This window comes from Branchiostoma floridae, chromosome 16 (assembly GCF_000003815.2).
Source record: "Branchiostoma floridae strain S238N-H82 chromosome 16, Bfl_VNyyK, whole genome shotgun sequence".
In the NCBI taxonomy this organism is placed as follows: domain Eukaryota; kingdom Metazoa; phylum Chordata; class Leptocardii; order Amphioxiformes; family Branchiostomatidae; genus Branchiostoma; species Branchiostoma floridae.
The window spans coordinates 4,975,796-5,000,462 of NC_049994.1; the positions used below are offsets into that span (position 1 = coordinate 4,975,796).

The 24,667-nt window shown below is 42.1% G+C and overlaps 1 protein-coding gene across 1 annotated transcript; it reads right to left on the reverse strand.

Annotated features, from left to right (window-relative positions):
• Window positions 1-16,840: 16,840 nt before the first annotated feature.
• Window positions 16,841-21,757, reverse strand: LOC118403729 (kelch repeat and BTB domain-containing protein 2-like). The gene is made up of 7 exons (XM_035802527.1): window positions 21,620-21,757; window positions 21,090-21,197; window positions 20,377-20,484; window positions 19,929-20,078; window positions 18,477-19,374; window positions 17,782-18,010; window positions 16,841-17,322 (listed from the first exon to the last, which is right to left on the reverse strand). The coding sequence occupies exons 1-7, from the start codon at window positions 21,725-21,727 to the stop codon at window positions 17,175-17,177; spliced, it is 1,749 nt and encodes a 582-aa protein (XP_035658420.1). The 5' UTR covers window positions 21,728-21,757; the 3' UTR covers window positions 16,841-17,174.
• Between the last annotated feature and the right edge of the window lie 2,910 nt (window positions 21,758-24,667).

Sequence of the window (24,667 nt, forward strand, 5' to 3'; positions counted from 1 at the left end):
GTTTTACTATGAAATTCAAGTGATGAAAGTAACGCACACTTTGTTTAAGATTCTGGAAGTTCCATTGTATGGGGTCGCTTTGCGGTTACCGAAGGGTTCGCTTAGCGGTTACCCCAGGCGAACCTTCATTCGCTTCCGAGCCTTGTAGAAAAGTAAGGAAGTGATTTTTAGTACTCAAATTGCTTTTTGCCTGATCCTCACGGGTTTTACTATGAAATTCAAGTGATGAAAGTAACGCACACTTTGTTTAAGATTCTGGAAGTTCCATCGTATGAGGTCGCTTTGCGGTTACCGAATTCGCGAAGGGTTCGCTTGGCAGTTGAACGTTCACCCGCTTCCGAGCCTTGTAGAAAAGTAAGGAAGTAATTTTTAGTACTCAAATTGCTTTCTGCCTGATCCTCACGGGGTTTTACTATGAAATTCAAGTGATAAAAGTAACGCACACTTTGTTTAAGATTCTGGAAGTTCCATTGTATGAGGTCGCTTTGCGGTTACCGAATTCGCGAAGGGTTCGCTTGGCATTTGAACGTTCACCCGCTTCCGAGCCTTGTAGAAAAGTAAGGAAGTAATTTTTAGTACTCAAATTGCTTTCTGCCTGATCCTCACGGGTTTTACTATGAAATTCAAGCGATGAAAGTAACGCACACTTTGTTTAAGATTCTGGAAGTTCCATTGTATGAGGTCGCTTTGCGGTTACCGATGGGTTCGCTTAGCGGTTACCCCAGGCGAACCTTCATTCGCTTCCGAGCCTTGTAGAAAAGTAAGGAAGTAATTTTTAGTACTCAAATTGCTTTTTGCCAAATCCTCACGGGTTTTACTATGAAATTCAAGTGATGAAAGTAACGCACACTTTGTTTAAGATTCTGGAAGTTCCATTGTATGCGGTCGCTTTGTGGTTACCGAAGGGTTCGCTTAGCGGTTACCCCAGGCGAACCTTTATTGGCGATCGCTTCCGAGACTTGTAGAAAAGTAAGGAAGTAGTTTTGAGTACCCAAATTGCTTTCCGTCTAAACCTCACGGGTTTTACTATAAAATTCAAGTGATGAAAGTAACGCACACTTTGTTTACGATTCTGGAAGTTCCATCGTATGCGGTCGCTTTGCGGTTACCGAAGGGTTCGCTTAGCGGTTACCACAGGCCAACCTTCATTCGCGATCGATTCCATGGGCTCGTCTTCCACCTTCCACTGTCTCCGAAAAAGAAGTCGAACCCAATAACCCAGGATCTGGAGTTAGCTTTCAAACTAGGGTAGACATTTGTGATACTGTTTTTTTTACACTGTCTGTACCTCTCATGTTACCTGCAATAAGCCCACGGGCAAGAATTTTCAATAAAAATTCTTCAGGCATTCGCCAGTTTGTCGTCTGAAATTGCAAGTCCGCAATTGCAAATGGGCGTGCAATGATGCACAAAGTGCAATTTATTCATATACAGTATCAGGCTATAATATCTTACCTATATAGCGACAAGAATCAAAGTAAACATCCTTGTAATCACTCCAACTATCGTTTGATGCATTATTGATAATTGGGCGTAGTTTTTTTTCATTAATTCGGTGGACACCCTTTTTGATTTCACTACTGTAACGTGTTAATCCCCAACTCATTGATGCAGTACGCAAATGCAAAACGCGTTGCACGTCGACGTGTGACCGAAGAGGAAAGCTTGCGCAATTTTGGTGCAGTCCATTGAGACACTCGATGCTTTTCTTTTTGATGACGTTATTACTATTGATATCCACAGATCTACTGAATTGCAATGGCATATCAAAATAGGAAATATTCCTGACATAAACGTCGGTTGGTACACCTTCCGGCACATATTATCATCGGCATAGAACTTGACAGCAAGTTTGATTTGATTTTGTGACCACTCCATTCCGCTGGAGTCAAACCAAATGGCAATGCAGTAGAAGTCGCTTTGTGCAATTATCCGAATTGTGCAAGCGAAGTTATTTAGCTTGACCGCGTCACTTCGGAACTTTGGGATTCCGTGCAAATATATTAACAGAAGTGTGCAGTTATCCGTTGTGCAATTAACTGGCTTCTACTGTACATGTACTAGTACATGGGGTCACATTGCATAATTGGCATTGGGAGAAGTTCAGTAGAGCTATTGATATTCTCCAAGTAGAGGTTCCAGTTGGGGGATAGTAGTGGCTGGGAATTCGTGTAGCTGCCTGACAGACTGTAGGATTCGCGATCACTACTTTCCCGGAGAATATTGATTGGTTGAGACGGTTTCTGTTTTGTTGACTGCTAATGACGGCATTGCCGCCAGGTGGCGCTGGGGACAGGCCTGATAAAATGAACAGCAAGTAAATGATATAGCTATAGTCACATGATAACGCCAGTGCGTTTCTGAATGTTAGACATCCAGATAAACAATACAATTCAATCTCTACAACTGGATAAAAAACAGAGATTTACTTCCGGGCGTTTCGATTGGCATCCATCACTCTTCTTCAGCGTCACTATACTATAGTGCCATAGCCATAGCCCGGCCGGCAATACAAGCGACCCAGTACAGCAGAAATGTCCAGCAAAAGTGTATTTTGAGGCCAAAAAACGAAAATAGACCCAGAGAGCCTGCTATGGAGGCTAATAGTACCAGTGGTTTTGAAAGCTAGCCTCTACCAGGCTCCGCGGCCGCGGATCGTTGATCTAACAGTAGAAATTGAAAACGTTTTGTCTTTTGTGCATTTAAGCTTAGACGCCTTACAATGCAATTTTTGTATTCGATATCCCCCAAATCCCTTCGTTATAAATAAAATCTTTGGTTATATAATAACATTAACAATATAAGTTGAAGGTTAATGAAAATAACAGACAATTTTCAATTTAGTCACTGTACCAACAATATTCCTAAGATTTCGATAGATCAGTATATCATTTATGCCATGGTGCCTCAATCTATTCCTGCGTTATTTATTTCATTATCATTTTCTCAATTTTCAGTGAGCGACGGGATTGGTGGCCTAGCGACCAATCAGAGACAAGCTAGCAATCACTATGATGTAATCATGAAAGCTTGATCAAGCGATGAAAGCTTGAAATACGCAGTTCCTGATTAGGCCATAGCAAGTAAATTTTATGGATGACATCCTCTGCAGGCTGCAAAAATAATGAGATAGGGCGAAAAAAAAACAAGATGGGTAAAAAAAAACAAGATGGCAAATTTTCAAAATAGACGTTGTAACAAGACTTGAACTATTGTTGAAGTGACAAAATATGGCATCACAGCCAACAAGGCATTCATTCCTGTATTTGAGAAGTGCACCAGTGTAGTTAAAGTGACACTAGTGTGGTAGACTGGTATCATTAACCATGTTGGCAACTACACTGATAGCTTCCATAGTGTACAACTATATATCAAGTTGCACCTCTGAAACTACAGTCAATGCTACAGAGTCTCTAGTGTCAATTCAACATTCAATGATTAGGTTACAACACAACCTTTACCCATTTTCGTCTATCCGGCCTTCCCTGAAGAAGAAAAAAATTCTTGTTTTTTTTTCTGAAATCAGGCGAAAATTAATGAGCGCGCGGATGTCATCCATAAAATTTACTTGCTGTGGCCTTAGGTTTGCTTCCACGGTTTAAGGAAAATATGTTTGTGTAAATACCAAGGAGACGTTAATTTTGTCAACAGCTGGCTAGATTTCACTTGATTTGATTTTGTGCTTCTCAATTTGTATTTTTTTAACGAGATTGCATTGAGCAAGGTCATTGACCACTTCTTGGCAATGAACTGAGTTGATGGACGGTGAAAATCATTGTGCTAGAAGATAGCGATGGACACTACTTTTGAAGGTTTGAAGATTGTATACATGTGGGGAAACAGTTGTCATCGATCGAGAGAATCCATAGCTTAATTGGTAGTCCGAGGAAAAAAGCTGTTGCTGTATGTGGAAGGACTTTGAAACTAATAATTGAACAATGTAACGAACAATGTGAGCTAGAAAAAGCCTAGTTATACTGTTAAGCTCTCAATGACGGTACAAGTAATGTAAGATCATCGGTTTAATGGCCTGCTAGGGATTCAAACCCAGAGCCTTTGGATTCTAAGCCAGCAACCCTGACCTTAAGACCACCTTGCAACCAATCAATAAGTGAGTTTCAGTTCCCATGGCAACATTACGCGAAATCTGTGGAGTTGATTAAGTGCTCTGAGGCAAGTAATCGGTGTACAGCAGACACAGACACACTTGTTCATCTCAACCCACCTGGGCGAAGGAAGCAAATCCGCGGGGAAATGACGTCATGACTCAGGCCGCAATCTGATTGGCTAGGAGCCTGTGGCTTTTTCTGGGGACAAACTGCACTGCCTGGTAACACACGTTCTTCTAAGTACAGAAAAAAGCAAGCGGGAGTGAGGACAACGTACGAAACTTTCTGAGAAGTTTGTTAAAAGTTATCAGAAAGGATTCGAAAGTTAATCGCCAGTCTGACGGCCTACAACTGAGCAGGAGGACTTGACTGACAAAGAAACGTCGAAAAGTCGTGCTTTTGACCAAATGGACGGACAAGGGGCAACGTTAACGGTAAAGGCTTGGGTCCCCATGAATCACTTCAACATGGCTGGGAATGGAGACCTACAGCAAAGCCGAGTAAGAGAACCGGACATTAAAGGTAATACATGTACTGTTTGTTGTTCTTGGTAGATGGGCTGACGGGAAAAAAATAAATAATTCGAAACTTAACACAGAGTAAGCTTGAAGATGGTATCACAATACACGAATTTGTTTGAAACAAAGGCTGGCAAAAATATACCATGATTGTTTTGTTACTGTTTTGGCTCTCTTCAAAATGCCTGAGCTAGGTACTAATTTTGACCTGAGTAAAGTGGGGAATGTCGCGTTAAGTGCCTTTCCCAAGGGAATACGAAATGCGCCACACTAAATAGTTCTGATGTGTTTTATTTCGTGGCGTCATGTTCGTAGCGGTTACAGTGTTTGCTCACGTAGGATTCGAAGCCCCCCACATGCCACCGATTTTGTGCCTCTGGGAAAATCATTTACACGACTTTCCTCACACTCCGCCCAACTTGGTGTAAAAATCGGTACCTGACTCAATTGGGGAGGGAGTTGGAAGGAAAGAGTTGGGCTCCGCCTTCTACTACCGCACCCTAAACACAGTGGATAACAATCCACTGCCCCTCTGGCCCTAGAAAGACTGTGGAACTGACAGTCATTGCCTACACGTTTTATTTGCAACGATTTAGTTTTAATGTGGATGAAATGAAATGTTTGTTTGATGAAGACTTTGTTTTCATTTTGTCCCTTTCGTTCTTTCGTTTTTTTTTTCTTTTTCAGAAAGTGCCGAAGACAATGGCCGAGGCCGAGGGTCCCCTTGTTGCCGCCCGAGTTGTATCGTGGCTTCGGCAACTGTCATCATCGCTATCATTGTCCTGATCATTGTCATCCTCCGTGTTGTGTTGGGAACACCTGTGCACATCGATACAAAGGTGGGGATCATGTTCACCACAAAGAACGTTTTCTTTTCTATTTATCTTTCACATACGTATTCTTTTTACTCGTAGCGTCAACTTGGAACTACTTTGGATCAAAATTGTACCGTTAATGGTAGTAATTGCCAACATAAAAAGAATTGGGTTAACTCGATTTTTTCACCGTCCCACTCCAGCCCTTGTCAAGAAATGAGTAATCCACTGCGTCTGTGATGACACGTGGCCAGATGGATCATAAGTTTCAGGAAATCTATGGCGCTCCCCGTCTCTCTTGAGAGACAGTTGTAAAACCCTGATGTAGATGGCTTCTTTCATTCTTTTTGCAACAATTAAGTTGGAAGTACGTCTCTAATGGGGACAAACGCACAAATTCACAGCTAGCAACCTATACACAGACGTTACAAATACCGAAATGATTAATTCGCCAAAAAGGTGTTCAACACATTTCAGAACTTCATCTTTATCAACATCTCGAGTTATCTTGTTCACAGACAAACGCACTTACGTATACAAAGCTCCCTGGGGACCAGTAGGAAAACGCCAGGTACACCATTTTCGAACTTGACCTTCCTTTCTACAACCGCCACACACCTACCAAATATCATCAAAATTCATTCTGAATTTTTTTAGTTATATGCCGTTGACCTACATATAGACCCAAATGTCCTGGCTAAACCGTTCCCATAACCTTCTGCCATTCTGGCGAAGGCAATAAAGTCTTAAAGTCTGGAACATCTCTTTTCTGCAGGTTATTGACCACTGCGAGGAGACTACCGTCCCTCCCACAACCCGTGTGTCAGTAACGCGCGGCATGGTAGAACAGCTCCACCGCCAAACAACCCCGCACGCCACCTGGACGTCAGCTGGACCGAAGAAACGAGGTAACTCTAGTTCACCTTTATCCGTGGGGTAACCTATATCCGTTGATTCTAAAACCAGGGTTTTTAGGGATATCTGGTGTGAGATACCTGTACAAAGAAGCGAGAAGATGTCGACCATCCTGTTAGCTTAGTACCTTCAGCTAGTTAATTGTATCTTGTTGTTTTTGCATATGTTTGTTATGTCTGTTATCAGTCATGTCTGTTATCAGTGACCTGTACCTAGCCCGTCGAGGCATGAATGTACAATAAAGGTCTTTCATTCATTCATTAACTAATAGAGATACAGATATCATGTCGACGAACGGTGGTTTCAAATTGTTATACTTTTAAGATATTGCAGTTAGAAACCACCGTCCGTCGACTTGATATCCCTAAATATCCTGTTTTTAAAACAACGGATATAGGTTACCCCGCGGATAAAGGTGAACCAGTGTTACGTTTTCCAGAGTAGTGAGTTGATAAGATGTCGATTGTCTCTTACCTCCGAACTCCATGGAAACGGAAGTATTGCAATCAGTTGTTCTGTGTGTTTATTTGTTTGTTTGTTTTGTTTTCTTTGTTCGAAGCAATGTGTATCCACAGTTCCACAATTGGCATTTAAATGCACATTGCTACTATTAGCAAGTTGAGTCAAAGGTACAAGAAAGGTCCCAGAAAGGTGACAGGAAATTGAATTAGCCCGATTCTTGAGTTTTAAGAATATAAGATAGGAACCTAAGCAATAAAAGACTTCATATATAAAACAAACAAATGATACAAAAACTCTACTACACCAGTAATGCGCATTACAAGTGTCAAATCTTTTCCTTTGACATAAATTCATATATTAACATTTCATGATGACTTATGCAAATGACTTGCATATTTGCATAATGTATGCACAGTGATGCATATCTGTAACTACTAGTACCTTACACATGTCACAATTGTCTATGTATAACCCATAGCAACAACAACGACAGAACCTACAACAACGCCAACCAAAGACCCTACAACAACGCCGACTGCAGACCCTACAACACCAACCGCAGAACCTACACCAACACCAACCGCAGAATCTACACCAACACCAACCGCAGAACCTACAACAACGCCAACTACTACAAACCCTACAACCACGCCAACCACAATCCCTACAACTGTGCCAACCACAGAATCTACAACGCCAACCACAATTCCTACAACAGTGTCAACCACAGAATCTACAACGCCAACCACAATCCCTACAACAGTGCCAACCACAGAATCTACGACAACGCCAACCACAATCCGTACAACAGTGCCAACCACAGCCCCTACAACAACGCCAACTACAACGCCGCCAACCACGTTCCAAATGACAACCACCACTATAAGTCTGTGCCCGCAACTATCCCGTCCATCCAAGAATGGTAAGATATATCAAAACCTGATCATGATATCTTCAATACAAGATTTCCACAGCAGGCTGCAAAATAAACCTTGATATTTTAGGGAGAGGGGAGATTTTGGCGACGCCCCAGGGGCTAGCCTAATAGTATATCATTGCGTCTTTTTTTTTTTCTGAGACGTAACACTGATATCTAGAGATCATGAGAAGATACAAATCTTCCTTCCCATATGTAGTATGTTCGGAAATCAGAGTTACGATGGAAATCTCACTTAGTCCTCATTCTGTTTTAAGATCTTTTTAATGTTAATCTCTTTCGTTCGCAATTTTCTTCTTTTCAAAACAGAGAAAAGCTCTAAGACTAAAAAGAAGCACACACAATCTTAGGTTGACATTTTCAATTGAAGTCTCTTGGATTTTTCGATGTTACAAGAAAGTTGTCTTGGCCTTCAGATTTGCGCCAGGCGCTTTGATATACTTAGAAACTCTTTTGTCTGGTTTCAGTCCCAGACGTGAGTTTTGGCGGAGCGATGGGCCGCCCGGTAGCAGTGGCTGCGTCGAGCCCTTCGTCCTTCGGGAAAACAAGAGAAATCTTTGTGGTTGATTTCGCCAAAGAACGTATACAAGTGCATGACACAACAGGTGTCCTTAGACGTCGTTTCGTACCGACCGTGCCAGGCAGACCGAACTATGTCCTGAGACCTTCCGACATCGCCACAGACAACAGGAACAACGTATGGGTTGTCGGATTCAACTACGTCATCAAATACAACCCGTACGGAGCACCAAAGCACAAGATTGAGCTAGCAGTAGGGACCCGAGCATACGGCGTCAGTGTTAGCCGTTTTTCCTTCGTTTACGTCTTGGTGCAAAAGATCCAAGGAGGTGGAACCGAAAATGCAATAATGGTATATACTGAACGGAGCGGTTCCCACTACAAAACGTTGAGCCTTGGTCTGACCACTTCTCGCGGGCCCTTTTACATCACTGTCGGTGGGCTCATTTACATATCGGATACGTCCAGCGATCAGATAGATGTGTATCGTTCGGATGGCCGCCATCTTGTCAAGTTTGGCGTCAATGACTTGTGTGGGGTACAGATCAGCAAGCCAAGGGGTATGGGTACGGACAGACAGGGAAACGTTCTCGTCACGAGTGAAGACAACGGGCGGGTGGACCTGTACACGAGCCGGGGAGAGTTCGAGAGGCACGTCGTGACCGGGCTACAGCGGCCGAAGGCCGTCGCGGCGGCACCGGGCGGCCTACTTGTGGTGATAGACAGCTCCCCTCAACCAGTCAAGATCTTCAAGTATGAGTAAGGACCTAGTCACGTTCGTCGTACGATCGCCGTACGATCGTCCTACTGTCGTCGTACGATTGCCGTACGATCGTGAATAGTGGGCTCTCCTCGAGCGAGCCGGTACATATATGTACAAAGAGAATAAAATAGATAAAACGTTGTCATTGTACCTTTCTACTCTCTCCAAGCAGAGGAGCCGGCCTTTTAAGCATTTTCATTCTGAATTCTTAATTTTCAGGTTTTCCTTTTACTTATCAGCCAACTAGGACAAAAAATTCTGACAAAATAAGAAAGTCCGATAAAAAAAAAAACTAAAAAGAGGTCGCCGTCCTCAACAAGCCGACGCCTAACCTCTGCTTGGAGAGTTTTACCTATCAAAAGTGGGCATTATGATACTCTCCAAGCAAAGGTTCAGTTCTGGTTATTTTTTACGTGTTTTTATGCGTTTTTATATGTCTGTTTTTTTTTTCGAATGTACCGTTTTCTGACCAAACGGACATGAAGAAAATCTGACAAAAGAGATCGTGAGATCGGGTGGCACAATCGGCAGCGCGTTAGGCTCAGGCCCAAAAGGTCCTGAGTTCGAACCCTTCCATGTCACAGATCTTGTGCCGTTGGGAAAGGCACTTTACACGACTTTCTTCGCTTCACTCAAGTGACAATATGAGTAACATTCACCCGGACTCCTGGAAGAATAGTGACTTATCAAAACCAAACTTAAAACCAAGGGGGTCATTAACCCAAAGCCAGCGACAGATTGTGTAAACACAGGCTACAAAAGAGAAAGCCCCACAAAAATGCCTAAAAACACATCTAAACATCCTGAGTCTAACCTCTGCTTGGAGAGTAGAGTGATGAAACGTCTCTAGTTATAGAAAAGTGAGTACTAAAATCACAATAGAAGACATTGTTCCCGTGGGTAACTACCTTTCCACGTCTTGATACTCAGTGATCTTTTCGTAATTCACTTTAAAAGAATCACTTTATCCAAGCGTTTCATGTAATATAAGGCCTATGAAAATTAATATAGTGTTTCTGATGACGTTACTGGCAAAAATTGGGGACTCTCTTTTTTCTTTTTCTTGATTGTTTTGTAGTTTACAGTGCAAAGTTGGAATGCACATACTGCATATTGCAGTGACATTGTACAATCACAAGTATGTTAATACACCGAACAAATAAAAGAAGTACGCATTGTTGTACAGCGCCTTAATAACAGTGTGGAGTACATGGAAACTGTTTTTTTTTTTTAAATTTCATCACTCAGCTAGATGTCAATTGTATATTGCCAGCGGTCGACCCATAAAAAAGACTAGGGTTGGCAAGTTTTTATTGTGGGTAGGTCGGATAACTGGAAGTAATAACCTCTTTCCTAAACATGTTGAAAAGTTAAAGTTAGACATCCAGGTAATAAGATACGACAAATAGCAGTTAATCAAGAAGCAACTGGATATGATTTTGGAAACGGTCAGAGATTTCAGGTAATATCCAACCTTTCTTGAGTGACACTGAGCAAGATATGTTGAAGAGCAGGTTTTTACCCCCAAACTATGAATTGATAGTCAGACGCCTACGTCCTAAACGTTTCCCAAATCATATCCAGTTGCTTGAGTAACTACTATTTATCGTACTCTTATCCTAGACCTAAGCAATTTTAGGCGTTGAAGCAAGTTCATCTACTTGTGTGATAAATGAATTACGGTTGCCGTGGCCGTTGATTTTCTGATCAAGTTCACTCGGTTAGAACAGTGTACGTGGCGTCGTGTGTGGCGTAACTGGTCGAGCGTTCCGCTCGGAGTCTAGAGATTCGATCGATACTCACTGTGCCCTCGACTTTGTGCCCTTGGGAAAGGCACTTTACACGACCTTCCTCACTTCACCCAGATGTATAAATGGGTACCTGACTTCGGTCGGGGAGGTAAAAGGAAAGACTATCTTTACCTTCTGTCTGTACTGTGTATGTGGCACTGTTACTATAAGTTACAAACTTGAGTGCAGTGCAACATTGTCATTGTCTGTAAAAAAAAAAACAGTGTTCGATAAACAACGTGACTTGCCAATTTCTACCCAGATGCATTTTGTTCACACAGAAACGCTTGTTCACCACTCACTTGAGAGAACCTCTCACATAATCTCCACGCAGATCCTACGGTGGCATAATATAGTATCATATGCTTGCAAAGGAGTATTTCCTATTTCTACCGGGGCTCCTTACAATCGCCACCCTGACAAAAAATCTTTGGACGCTTAGGCCTTAGGATTAATGAAATCCAATTTTTGAGGCTTCTCAGGTCGTTGGAAAAAATAGTAGAAATTTGAGAAATATAGACACATAACAGGCTAAAGGAGTTAACTGTCCGAGGAGTATGGTTTGCGACCAGCTCCCTTCTTTGGAATGTTATTTGGCTATATTTGTCCAATTTCTATTATTCAAAGTAGATTCCCTCACATTATACACATGAGTTGCACTGACAAGTTTATATTCCTCGTGCGTTTTGACAAACCAACCATAGCTAAACCCATACCGCCCTACATTTTCACCATTACCAAGAAGCGAGAATAAGGCGAACTTATGTGTTAGGCTAGAGCTGTGATGCTTCTACATGTATATGTATAAATGTTATGTCTTCGGTTGTGACCTATACCTTAGCTCGGTTGAGCAAGAAATGTACAATAGAGGTCTTCGATCATTATTGTTCCTGTGACCTGGTAGAGGCTAAAAATTCAATACGGATCTCATACCTCATACGGATACGCAGGTGTGAACCCACCTTAAGTCTACTCGTACCAGACAGAAAACATTGACAGTCACGTTTTGAATACAGTCTCGTCGACAGCATCAACGGCGTGGGCGTGCGACTCTTCCACGAAAATTGTCTGCCCAACCGATGCGTCTGTGAACTTCAAACTATCCTACCCACGTAAAAGCAGCAAAAATAGATCTGCATCTCAGACCACAGAACGTTTGGCACTCGGCGGCACAGTAGCACGTTTGGCACTCGGCGGCTACACTGTCTAGTTCTTAGAATTCTTAGAGTGATTTTGAGCGACAAGACGATATCAGTGCCCCAAATGGCGTGTTCTTTTGACGAGGTCAAAGCGGTGCATGAAAATCAGCGAACAAAGATACCCGCTGTACGTGTGAGCTTCCACCGTCAGAACATAGCTTTACCGCGTATTCAACCTTGCGACAACACGTGTGAGGAACCACGACAGACTTGCGACTATACGTACGAGGAACCCCAAGAGTTGTGCGACTGTACGTACGAGAGGCCCCAAGAGTCACACGACTGTACGTATGAAACGCCTCAAGAGTCGTGCGACTGTACGTATGAAAAGCCTCAAGAGTCGCACGACTGTACGTACGAGAAGCCTCAAGAGTCGTGCGACTGTATATACGAAAAGCCTCAAGAATCGTGCGACTGTACGTACGAGGAACCCCGACAGACGTGCGACTGCACGTACGAGGAACCCCAGGCGGTTGTAGTTTCATCGCCATCTGAAGCCTCTCGGGATGTGGAAAGTCAGGAAGGAGCCCTCCATGATCATGAGCCATCGGCACCAGGTTAGTGTGTGTGTGTGTGTGTGTGTGTGTGTGTTTGTGTGTGTGTGTGTGCTAGTGTGTGTGTGTGTGTGTGTGTGTGTGTGAGTGTATGTGTGTGTGCTAATGTGTGTGTGTGTACACGTGTTAGTGTGTGTGTGTGTGTGTGTGTATGTGTGTGTGCTAGTGTGTGTGTGTGTGTGCTAGTGTGTGTGTGTGTGTGTGTGTGTTTGTGTGTGTGTATGTGTGTGTGTGTGTGCTAGTGTGTGTGTGTGTGTGTACATGTGTTAGTGTGTATGTGTGTAAGTTTATGTCTCAATATTCTCAATAGTGTGTGTGTGTATATATATGTGTTAGTGTGTGTGTGTTAGTGTGTGTACATGTGTTAGTGTGTGTGTTAGTGTGTGTGTGCGTGTACTTTTGTGCTTGTGTCTTTGTGCATGTGAATGTGCGTGTGTGTATGTGTGTGTGTGTGTGTGTGTGTGAATTTGCATGTGTGTGTGCGTCTGTGTGTGTGTGTGTGTCTGTGTGTGTGTCTGTGTGTTGCGAGGTAGATAACTCGTACAAATCATACTATTATGTAGAATTATACCGAAAGTATGTGAGGAAATTATGAGTGTAAATTACCTCTCTCCTTGCTGCGGATTCAAGCCGAAAAGCTTTAGATTTTAAGCCAACAACCGTAACCACAAGACGATGTTGCCACAGTCAAAGTCTACATTAGAAATCTGTCCACACAGGTGAAAGACAGGAGGGAGAAAAGTGTTCCGTGGCCTTCACGTTTCCACTGCGCAGTATTGTCGCGACGGCTGCCCTGATCATCGCCATGTTGATCATCATCCCTAACGTTACAAGCGTCTCAAACATGGCTGGCAGGATAAGAGCGCATCCAAACACAGAGGTAAGAGGTACAGACAATTAACATTATCACCATGAAAAAGAAGTTATAGGGGCGTTGTGGTTTATATCACCACTCCAAGCCTCTCGGCACGTATGTGCGTTTTTTTCTTCTTTTCTTGTTCTACCCTGGATGTTGGATTGATTCAATAATGAACAAATTATGCAAACTTGGACTTAATTTGCATACGTAATGAGGAAAATCTACATTATCAGTGTTTTCTATTATAGGACTCAAATACTTGTAACATATGTAGTTTGTGGCAGGTGGAAAATTAGCAGATTCCAATTATGCAAATAAGTCCTTAATTTGCATAATTAATGTGAAAGTGTACAAATCCATCCGACAACAGGTAATAAATGATTGGATTGTCAATATTTTGACCTGTGTAAGTTAGCTAAAGGTGTACATAACCAAGCATAAATAATGCAGATGTGAAAGTCATTCACATAATCAAAATATTTCGTGGAGGTATGAGGTCTCCGAACTTTTTGGAAACGGCCGAAAATTGATGCGTGCGCGGATGTTATCCATATAATCAAATTAACATGGCTTTAGGTGTCACGAGGTACCAGCAGGCTCCCTACATCCACAACATCTACATCAGCCGTTGTGGTCAGCCCACCAGCGGTGTCAGGGGAAGAACTTGGGCAAACTAGAGATGGAACGGTGTCTACTGAGGGGACAAAATGGAGTGAAGCAGGTACAGTGACTATGTTTTTCGATATCTTGCGTAATCTTACTTATTCGCTTGATTGACGTCTTCAACAAGCTATGCCATCAAGACGTCGCCACATGTTGCAGGTATTGTACCGCCAAAGTACCAGATTCTATTCACTTACTGTTTGATGCTATTGTTATACCAATTTTAGGGCCAGAAGTGACTACAGCACCAACGATCTACGCGTCAGAGGCGAACAACGAAGCAGTATCGTGTAAAGCTGGCATCATGATGTCAAGAGGTACGTTTTTTTTACTCATGCAGACATTTGGAACATCATATTGTACTTTTGTCCCTTAGTACAAAATGACAATGTGTAGTGAATAATTAATTCTGGTTGGTGAATGGCTGAATAACAAAGTTCTTTATTCACAACCAAGGAGTAACATAACAACGTTTCGATGACTGTCTGTCATCGTCTTTAGGGCAATAATGGCTGAATCCCTTTACATTTGGGACCGCAGTGTTAGCAGCGACACCTAGCTGCAGTTCAAAGTTTCCCATCATTATTGCCCTGAACAAGGAGCTTTTCAACCTCCTTGCCCTGAAGAAGGTGACAGATGGTCACCAAAATGTTGGATGTTACGTTACTCCTTCATTTTGTAGAAAAAGAATTTTTGTTGTTCAATGACAGTGTGTGACTGTTTCGAACGGCATGATGTTTTTTTTCACCTCCCAAAGCAGGATGGGAATTCTCATATTTAGACAATTGCCTGCTTGTTTATTCTGTTCCTTGAATATTACTTGTCTTTTTTCTTTCTTTAATGTTCCAGGACATTCAATAGTATTGCATTGTATCCGCTTTAGCATAATGTTTAACTTTGGTAATACATGTATCTCATTTGCTTGCAGCAGCTACGGCACTACACGATGAACCTCTGACCAACGAACACCTGGCGGCAGCCGCTATTTCAGTCAACTATGAAATTTTTGTAGCTGATTACAACAACACGTGTATCACAGTGTACAACACCACAGGGGCACGCCTTCGCCGTTTTAAAACAGTGGCGCCAAAAGGGACCTCAAAATTGGTCCCTTTTCGTCCTGTTGATGTGACTGTGGATGGGGAGGGGGGCCTTTGGGTAGCGGGGCTAAACTATGTGGTCAGATATGACAAAGAAGGCCAACTTCTTTGTCATATCTTTCTTAGAGGTAGGCTGGCGTATGGGGTTGCTGTCAACAATGAAAAAGATGAAGTTATCATTGTTAACTGTGACGAGAGAACCGTGGCAACCTCGAGTGGGTGCAGTACCGGAATCTATCGCCAGGACGGTACACTTGTGCGCGGTCGGTTCACCACCGGGCCTAAAATGAACGGACCAGGGTATGTAGCTGTGGGGAGGGACGGGTACATTTTTGTGTCAGATTGGTTCGGGGATTCTGTTAACGTTTATGATAGCAACGGGCAGTTTGCCTCTACAATTGGAGGGTTTGAACGCTCTGGTCGGAAGGACAAATTGTCAGAAGGTCCACGCGGACTGTGTGTTGATGGCTCTGGTGATGTAATGGTGTCAGATGTAGGCAACAATCGAGTTGCCGTGTTCACCAATCAGGGGCATTTCGTGCGTCACGTGATCACTGATATATGCAAACCACGTGACGTGGACGTGGGGCCAAACGGGCGCTTATTGGTCATTGTGAGTAATACGAACAAGGTTTACATTTTTTCACACTACTGATTATCGAATGTCGTTTAGTTGTCTTGTTAGATTATTACAGCAAACGCCTGATGGTCAGGCCTATTTCTGTATTATTCTGTCGGTTTAACAGCCTCTGGTTCCAATCTCTATAAGTTGGTAACGTTAACAGGGAGACCCCGTTTCAATCCTGGGTAGGGCATCTAGGTTGGGGCTGCACCTATCTTTCGGAAGGGACTGTTAAAATGGAGGTCCCGTGTTGAAAGAGGTTAAGAACGTTAAATGGTAAAGGCTAGGAACACCTCTCTGTGTATATATACCCTGCTACAGAAACAGCAGGGAACATATACATGTGTACTGTTGCCCTATGTGCCACAAGTACTACCATGACTACCGGGTGGCAAAAAAATCGACCTTGGCCTTTATTTTGTCTTCCCAATCATCATCATTTGTCGTCCCAATACCTAACCACTTTATTATCAAATAAAGTCTCAAGTCTCACAAACCAAATATCAACGTAATCCATCAAAAGGATTCTTAAGTTATGATGACCACAAATATCCGGAAAACGTAGAGACACACAGAAACACGTGCGAGGACACACACACACACACATATATACATACACACCGTGACACAAACACACATACATACACACACCGTGACACACACACACACACACCGTCACACACACACACACTTTGTAAAAGTCTGACAATGGTAGCAACATAAACAGCGATCTTATAAACAAAACAAGTCAATTCCAACACCATCTTTGACATTTGAATGTCATACCCTCACGAAATGTTGACAGTTTAATTGTCTGGCACACGCGGCAAGTGTTACTATGACAGTATTGCATACAACATGCATACAATCTACAAGGGTGTCGCGCCTGGGATTGATATAACACTCTGACTCTGCAGACATATGTAGTTACGTTAGCACCATATGCAGCACTGTACAGTTACAGTGCTTACCTTGTTTCACTACACATTTCAGGATGTTAGAATGAGAGTTGTTCTTCTTCTTCTTTTAAAGTTTGTGTCTATTGTCAATGAGTCTTTTGTATCAAAATGGTATACTGACAAGTGATGTATTCACACCATAACAAGCAAAGGCACACTTGTACAAATTTAAGATTGAGTATTAGCTACTAATGCATAAGAATTTGATTAAATCACTTGTTTTAAATTTGATTAGTTTCTACTTGTATTGGACGGTATTGGTGTGATGATGTATTTCAAGGTTTCTATTAAAGTCGGAAATTTAACGATCGAAATAGAGTAGAGTAGATTTGTATAAATCTGTTTGGTTCTATTCATTTCAATATATATTTTTGAGCAGAAAAATCTTATTTACGTAAATGCGAATTCTGACACGGTCTTTAATGATGATGTCACCAACTTTGCCGAAAAAACAGACAAGTCAAAAATCTCGTCCCCAGTGTACAGTGGTGGGATGGCAAGTTCACCTCGTACCCAGGTGTCGTCTGACGGTCTGTACCTGAGGAAAGGACAGTGACACTTGGTCATAGTTTGGAAAAGTACAGAATGGATAAATATGAATGAAGCAATTCTAAATCTCTGAAAATATGATGTCAAATATCTTTTACTGTATCTCACTGGACTACGCCAAAGTTTGCTAAGAAACTACGCAAACTTTGCGAATTTGTGTCAGCATGGAGCCCAAATGAGCCAAACAAAATGGCGTGCCCGAAATTTTACATTTTTGATTCAAGATAACTTGATCATAAGAAATCGCAGCGGTTCCACTACATTAAAAACAAATAGATTCTTATTTAGATTTATACTAGATTTACAATGATAAGATTATGTCTGTCACCTTGTTGAATAAAAAAAAAAATATTCGCAGTTTCATGCGACAAATTGGCGCCAGTTTGCGGCACTTTGCGAAAGCCATTTTGGCACAAATTGACGCAGTCCAGTGAAACACCCACTTTACCTGTCACTTGAAAACACACAGTTATCTCCTTGTCTCCGCCCGTATAGCAGATATAGCTCTTCTCGGTAGTTAAAAAAATCCACAAATAGAGGCCGCTCCCCCTCGTTTTGCCGTAATGGTACAGTCCCTACAGTTTTCCAACACTTCTTCTCGGAACGGTACACTCCTAGGTGCAGGGGTGGAGGGCTTGCGGTGGGGAGGGAGAAATACACGCCGAATATTTGTTCATCTGTAAAGTAGATTGCATGATTATTATAACACAAGAAATACGATCACCATGACATGTTTACTAGGGTAAAGAGTCTTTCATACACTGAACAAACAACATGCTCCCCATGAATGAGCGAATGAGACGGGTCAAAGCCCCACCCCTGTAGCGTTGCCAAGAGAGAGCTGCTCGCTCTTACCACATTTTGGTACCGCCATGTATTCACGACACCTACTTAACACATAGTACAATGATAAACTTTCTTCCAACACAAAAGTATAAAAGGATCGAATTTTCAACGAACACTAGTACTGTCGCCTTTTCCAGGATCAATTATACTAAAAACATTTCCAAACTTATAAATACTTTCAATGCAAACTAGAGATTGTAATCTTGACCGGGCTCCACCAGTAAGACATCTTATATTGATGGACATCTTGGACAGTAAGACAATGGAAGAAAAGAATCTTTTTGGAGGAAAACTTACTGAAAGTGATAGCTTTCACGAAGATCTTCCTGGATGTGGAGAGTATGGTATCCCATCGGCCATTGCGAAGGCAGTACCTGTACATTCCTTCTCTAGAAATTACGACTATCCCATCATCCACCGCGAGGGCTTTCAAGTTCATCACGTCAGAACACGGCAGTGAGGCAATGGGTGTCCACGTGTTGTTCACGTGATCGTATCTCTCGCACGAAGACGAACCATTGGGCAGGAAACCTCCAATGGCGTACAGTTTGTCGTCCAAAAAGACGAGCTGACTGTTTTCACGAGGTGTTGTCATATCTTGTAATCTCTCCCATGTGTTTTTGTGTATGTCATATCTAAGAAAAGATTTTGCTAATCTTGGAGGTTCGTCATCCTCAGTACCTGTTCTTCCGCCAGCTGCAAAGATCTCATTTTCCTCAGTTCTCAAAAGAGAAAAGTTGACCAAGCAAGATGCAGTCTGGTCCATGTTGCATGGTGGCGCTTCTATACGGTAGATCTTTCGCTCCGTTGGGCAAATGCATAAGAACGAGCCCGACATGGTATGAAAGATGATGCAGTTTTTCATATAGAATCCCAAACGCGGAACCAGTTGTACAAGGCTCTCGGTAAAAGTTGTGTTTCCTTTGGACATTATCTGTTGATTCGCGTCCGACGATTCAGTCTCTAAATCTCCTTCTCTACTACTAAGCTTGTCATCGTGAAAGATATGGTAGGGCACGCGCACGCGCATTAGAAGCCCAGGCAGGTGCTTTCCTCTCTCTTCTGGATCCGCTTCTACCCACGTCATGATGACGTCAACGATGTCCTGCTCTGAAGTAACCATGACGTCATCACTGGCAATGGCGTCTTGTAGCTGGGAGGCTGGCATATCCAGAAACACTGGAGACTGCGAAACCTGAATAAGGTAAATAAGATAAATGCTGTGTCCACAGGACAAGTTGTGTAGGCTACACTATAGTACTAGGTCTATAAAATAGGGACGCCCCATGGCCAGTAGCTCAACATGTAGCAGCCTCACAATCCAGCTCCTAGTTGATAACAGTGGAAGGCCCCAGTACATTCCCGGAAAGGGCATTTCGGTTGTGGCTGTACCCGTCTTTCGGAAGGGCACGTAGTTATAAAATGTGCAATAAAGGTCTTCATTCATTCATTCATTATAAATGTGGGCTTCCTACGATCGTACGATGTATGTTAAGGGGGGCTTAGAATATAGGTCACATAGGTCGTGAGATCGTCGTACGATAGCTAACTTTGGGCATTTGGGGCCCGGGGGACAATCATGTATGTCTCTTGCAAAGGTCAACAGTCTTGGTATTCAAAATGTTGTTTTGGATCCATGTCGGTGGTTGGTTCTGTCACGGCCTGCTTGAAAATCCTATGGCATCAAAATCGCACGACGATCGCACGACCTATGTGACCGCGCCCATACTCCACTATTCACTGTCGTACCTGTAGAAAATGCTCAGTGATAAGTCTCTTGCTCGCCTTCCTGACACACTGTAGACCGTACAGGTCACTCATGACGTAGGTCTGCACACAGTTGGTGACGTCAAGATGACGTCGGAGAAACCTGGCGCACTCTTTCTTGATCTGCGTCACCTGAGGAGAGGGGGATGGCAGAGTATCGTAAAAGGGTCACACATAAAAGGGTCACACATAACACGCAACCATTCATTGACAATAGATCAAGCAGCCAAAATAACAAAATTATCTGTTAATAGTCAAGGAGTAACAGGAGGGCGACATAGTCTTTTTGCAACTTATGATCCACTGATCATGGAGTCACGTATGCTATCTCCATAACGTGACGTCACAGAAGCATTGGATCAAAAGTCCATTTTCGTGTGTTGGAAATTATAGTTAAACTTCATCCAAAATATTAGAGTTGTTGTTTTACCTGGAAGAAACAGGCGGCAGCGTACAGTTCGTACACGTTCTGACGGTTCACCTCAACCTTCCCGGTGTATGCAAATTCGATCAGGTGAGCGACAGACTCTGCACTAACCTGGTGGGAGATTGGCTAATGTCAGAACATGTCAAAGTAAAGAAAAAAAAGAATATGTTTCGTCAGAAAAGCAAACCAAATCATGATAAAACTTGTCAGAGTTAGATCTATAAAGAAAGTAAGTGGTAGGTATAAAGTTCCATGGAACAGGCGGCCGGTCTAGCCTGAAACCCAGTCTTCTTCAGCTTCATTGCAAAGGTCACAAATATAGGCATGCACACAGGGTCATTTTTGAGACCCGTTTAAGCCATTTTCTGTCAAACTGTATGTGACAATGTAGATTGATGAGACAGCACAGAATGTATACCTTCTCATTTTATACCTTCAGATTTGGTACAAACAAGAGTTGGGCCCATATTTGAGGCCCACGAAGACCCCTTAGTTTAAAATGGTTAGTCTCTAGCCTGACATAATTTTTTTGAAACGGCGGTATCACCTTCAAACTTCGGCTCGCGTCGTGCTGTCCTGCTAGCCTATACAATCCCTGTATAAGTATGGGCTTCGTTTACATTTGCTTTTTTTTTCCTTCTGTACCTGATTTTATGTATTGCTTATGTTTATATATTTTCTTGTGCAAATAAACAAACAAACAAACAAATTGAAACCTCTAACAGACGAACAGTCCTCTGCCTGGTCTCGCTGAGCCCGCAGGTGAACATGGCGTGGAAGTAGGAGCTGCAGGCGGCTAGGACCGCACGGTGGCAGGGGAACACCTGGGCAAAAATGTCGGTATTTCAGCAGCAAAATGATTAGGTACCCTTGGCAAAAGTGCCTGTAGAAGTGTTTGTTCTTGGGATATGTTTGTATTTTGAAGGTGCATATAACAGGTAAGGGTTTTTACCTCTATATTGTGTTGAAAAAGCAGATTTTTAGCAAAGTTTGTGGTTCCAGTAGGCAGCAAAGAGGGGTCAAAAGGTCACCCTATATGTTATGACCACGGTTTAACGTGGTTGTGCCGTAAATTTTTTCCTGTTTTAGTGCTCAAATGACACTTTAGAGGCCGGACAACCAAGCCAATACAAGTTTTTCATGTTCTAAAACTCAGGTAGGTGATTTTTGACAGCTTCTTTCTGCCTTGATTCCCATTGTTAAGTATAGGCAGATATGAAACTGAATATATGTGAAATTGACCCACCTGCTCCTCAACCTCCAACAACATGTCAATCAACTGTCCCGACTTGCGCATGCGCTGGAAATAGACCAACAGCTTCGAAGCATGCGCGATGGGGTCATCCATTGTCATTGAGATGAGTCGCCTTGAAATACTGAACAGAAAACTGCGAAAGACGACATCCATCAAAACAATAACAAATTGAATGTGTTATTCTATAATTTTACTCAACACTCAAATATAGAATTGCTCTCAATGTATGTTTTTACCAAGGTGATATTTTTACCGATTGAAATTGAAGACTATGGAAGCTTTGAATTTGATAAATAAGGACATTAACGTTATGACAGGATTCAAGTCAGTATGAGGAATACTTTGCCCAGTATCGTTTTGAGTGTCGTCATAAATATAATCATAACAAAACAGAAGAGATGCATATGAACCATACACTCTGTTATTGTATTAGGGGCTATTCTAAAACGTTCTGTTTCATGTAGCATCGTGTCATGCCTTTTCCAGACTTAATTGGTAAATCATGACCAAAAAACGATAATAGAATGTGAGAAAGTACCTTATTGACAGGAAAGTACGACAACAAGCATCCTCTGGGGCCCCCACTCGCTCCAGATGTAAACATAGCACGGCATTTGATGACACGGACCTCGCTAATAATAGAAACGGGATTCTACTCCCTAGGAATGTAAACCCCTATCCGTTTTGCTCTCGTACGTTGCTGGCTGTGTTTTGCGTTGCGTGCGCCCTCCGTGCCCAATTCGCGGTCTCATAAATAAAGAATATTTTGGATGACATGGGCTTGTCAACGAAAAGTTTGAATGGAGTACAACGGGATTTGAACTGACAATTTCATGTTAAATAGTGCATTAGATTTTGACAAGGATTAGCAGTTATTTCTTCGTGCTGCGTATTGTTACCTCTATGAAAATGAAGATATTGAATGTTTTGGGTATGTCCGTGTATGTATCTGTGTCCTGATATTTGTGGTAGTAACCTCTGGATGGTTTGTAATGACATTGGTCACGTTGGTAGGTGTTGGGAAGACGAAGGTCAAGGTCCATTGGTTGAATCATAAAGTATCAATGATACTAAGGAATTTGTGGAAGATGGGGCAGAATATGTCAGTACCCTTTATTTGATTCTGACTAAATTGGTTGAAAGACAGACGAAAAACGAAGTTTTAAAGCTTTTCCAACAATATATACTCTTTATTTTCACAATTTCCGTATAGATTTAATTTGATTTCTTCGGCTGTATAAATTCAGCCACGACTACACAACTAGCCGGATGCTATCATAAAGGATTACCCTGGTAACTGGACAATGTACAATCAATTATATAAATGGTTACAATGAACAGCAAATACGTTTTCAGATACATGTAGTTGTACAATGTAAAGCAGGAAATTTCTTTAAATACAGAGAAATAATTTAAAAGGTAACAATGGAAATACGTTTACGTACTAGATTGTAACGGGGGCCGCCCTAAGACGGTCCCCGTCGTAAGACGGTACGGATTTTTTGCTGATCTTATTATCCATAAGTACACCGTGTTTGTTGCCACTGACTATGCTGATTACAAAGGTAAATAAACCAAGTCCATGCACACAGCTTTAATTTGCATTCCAAGTATACTTTAACATATTTACTTCATGTTTTTTTAAGAGCAGAATTCTAACAGTAATGTTGACAGTGCTGAATCACTGCTGTCACCGGCCTCTGCGTATTGGCGGCTTGTGTCGCTAACTATACGAACTCATCCAAGCAGTCACACAACTGCCATGATACACATAAATAAAGCTCCATAAAACACTATGAATATGGGTCTTAAAATGTTTGTTGAGTAGAAAAGAAACCAAAAGGAAGCGACATAAACATTGTCACCATTGTACTCCCAAGGGAGTGTGGCCGTGAAGGTGGCAGACTAGAGAACGCTCCAAAGATTTATTTGACTGTAACAAATGATTCGTGCTGTCTATGAAAATAAGACTTGGCAGAGAGATGTAGATGATATTTTCATATAATCAGACAGAGTTTTGTTGATGTTGGCGGTGTCATTTTTTCGTAATGTTTTTTTTAGTCGGGCATTCACAATCAGTGCATTCAGCCCATTGCCCGTAAAACATCAGCTGGATTGTTCTAGGTACAGCCTTCCTCATGTGAGACAAGAAGTACATACAGTCACGATTTTACTGTCAAAAGAAAGCTAAAATATCATACTATTAATTTTTTCTGTGTACTTAGATTTACCACTTACTTCTGAAGAGAGCAAAATATTAAAAAAAGCGTACCGAGTTAGGCACACTGTCCAGCGTAGCACAAAATTGGAAGGTTATATACACGAAATTGTCTCTCAGTGTTTGCCGCTTGTAACACGCAGCGCGAAAGGTTCATGAAGCACATGAATGCATTTCTTATTCAAGTATGTTGTTCAAATCTATGAGTAAAAAATTCAGTCATCAAAATTTGACCACTCTCAGGCAACTAGCGATGGAGCGCCATGAGTTTGAGCGCAAGAAAAAGCGTACCGTGTTGGGGCACCTCCCGTTACAGTACTAATATTCTAAAGCAGGGAATTACTACAGATACAGAGACGGTCTCTTTACTTATTAGCCTAAGAAGATATCATCATCATAACAGAGACATAGGGGTTTAGTTATCGTACTTAACGCTAGTTCACCTTTATCCGCGGGTTTAATGGAACGTAACATTAACACTGAACTCCAGTCCTATATGACACCAGTCCTGTATGGAACTTAACATTGACACTGAACACCAGTCCTGTATGGGACTTAACATTGACACTGAACACCAGTCCTGTATGGAACTTAACATTGACACTGAACACCAGTCCTGTATGGAACTTAACATTAACACTGAACACCAGTCCTGTATGGGACTTAACATTGACACTGAACACCAGTCCTGTATGGAACTTAACATTGACACTGAACACCAGTCCTGTATGGAACTTAACATTGACACTGAACACCAGTCCTGTATGGAACTTAACATTGACACTGAACACCAGTCCTGTATGGAACTTAACATTGACACT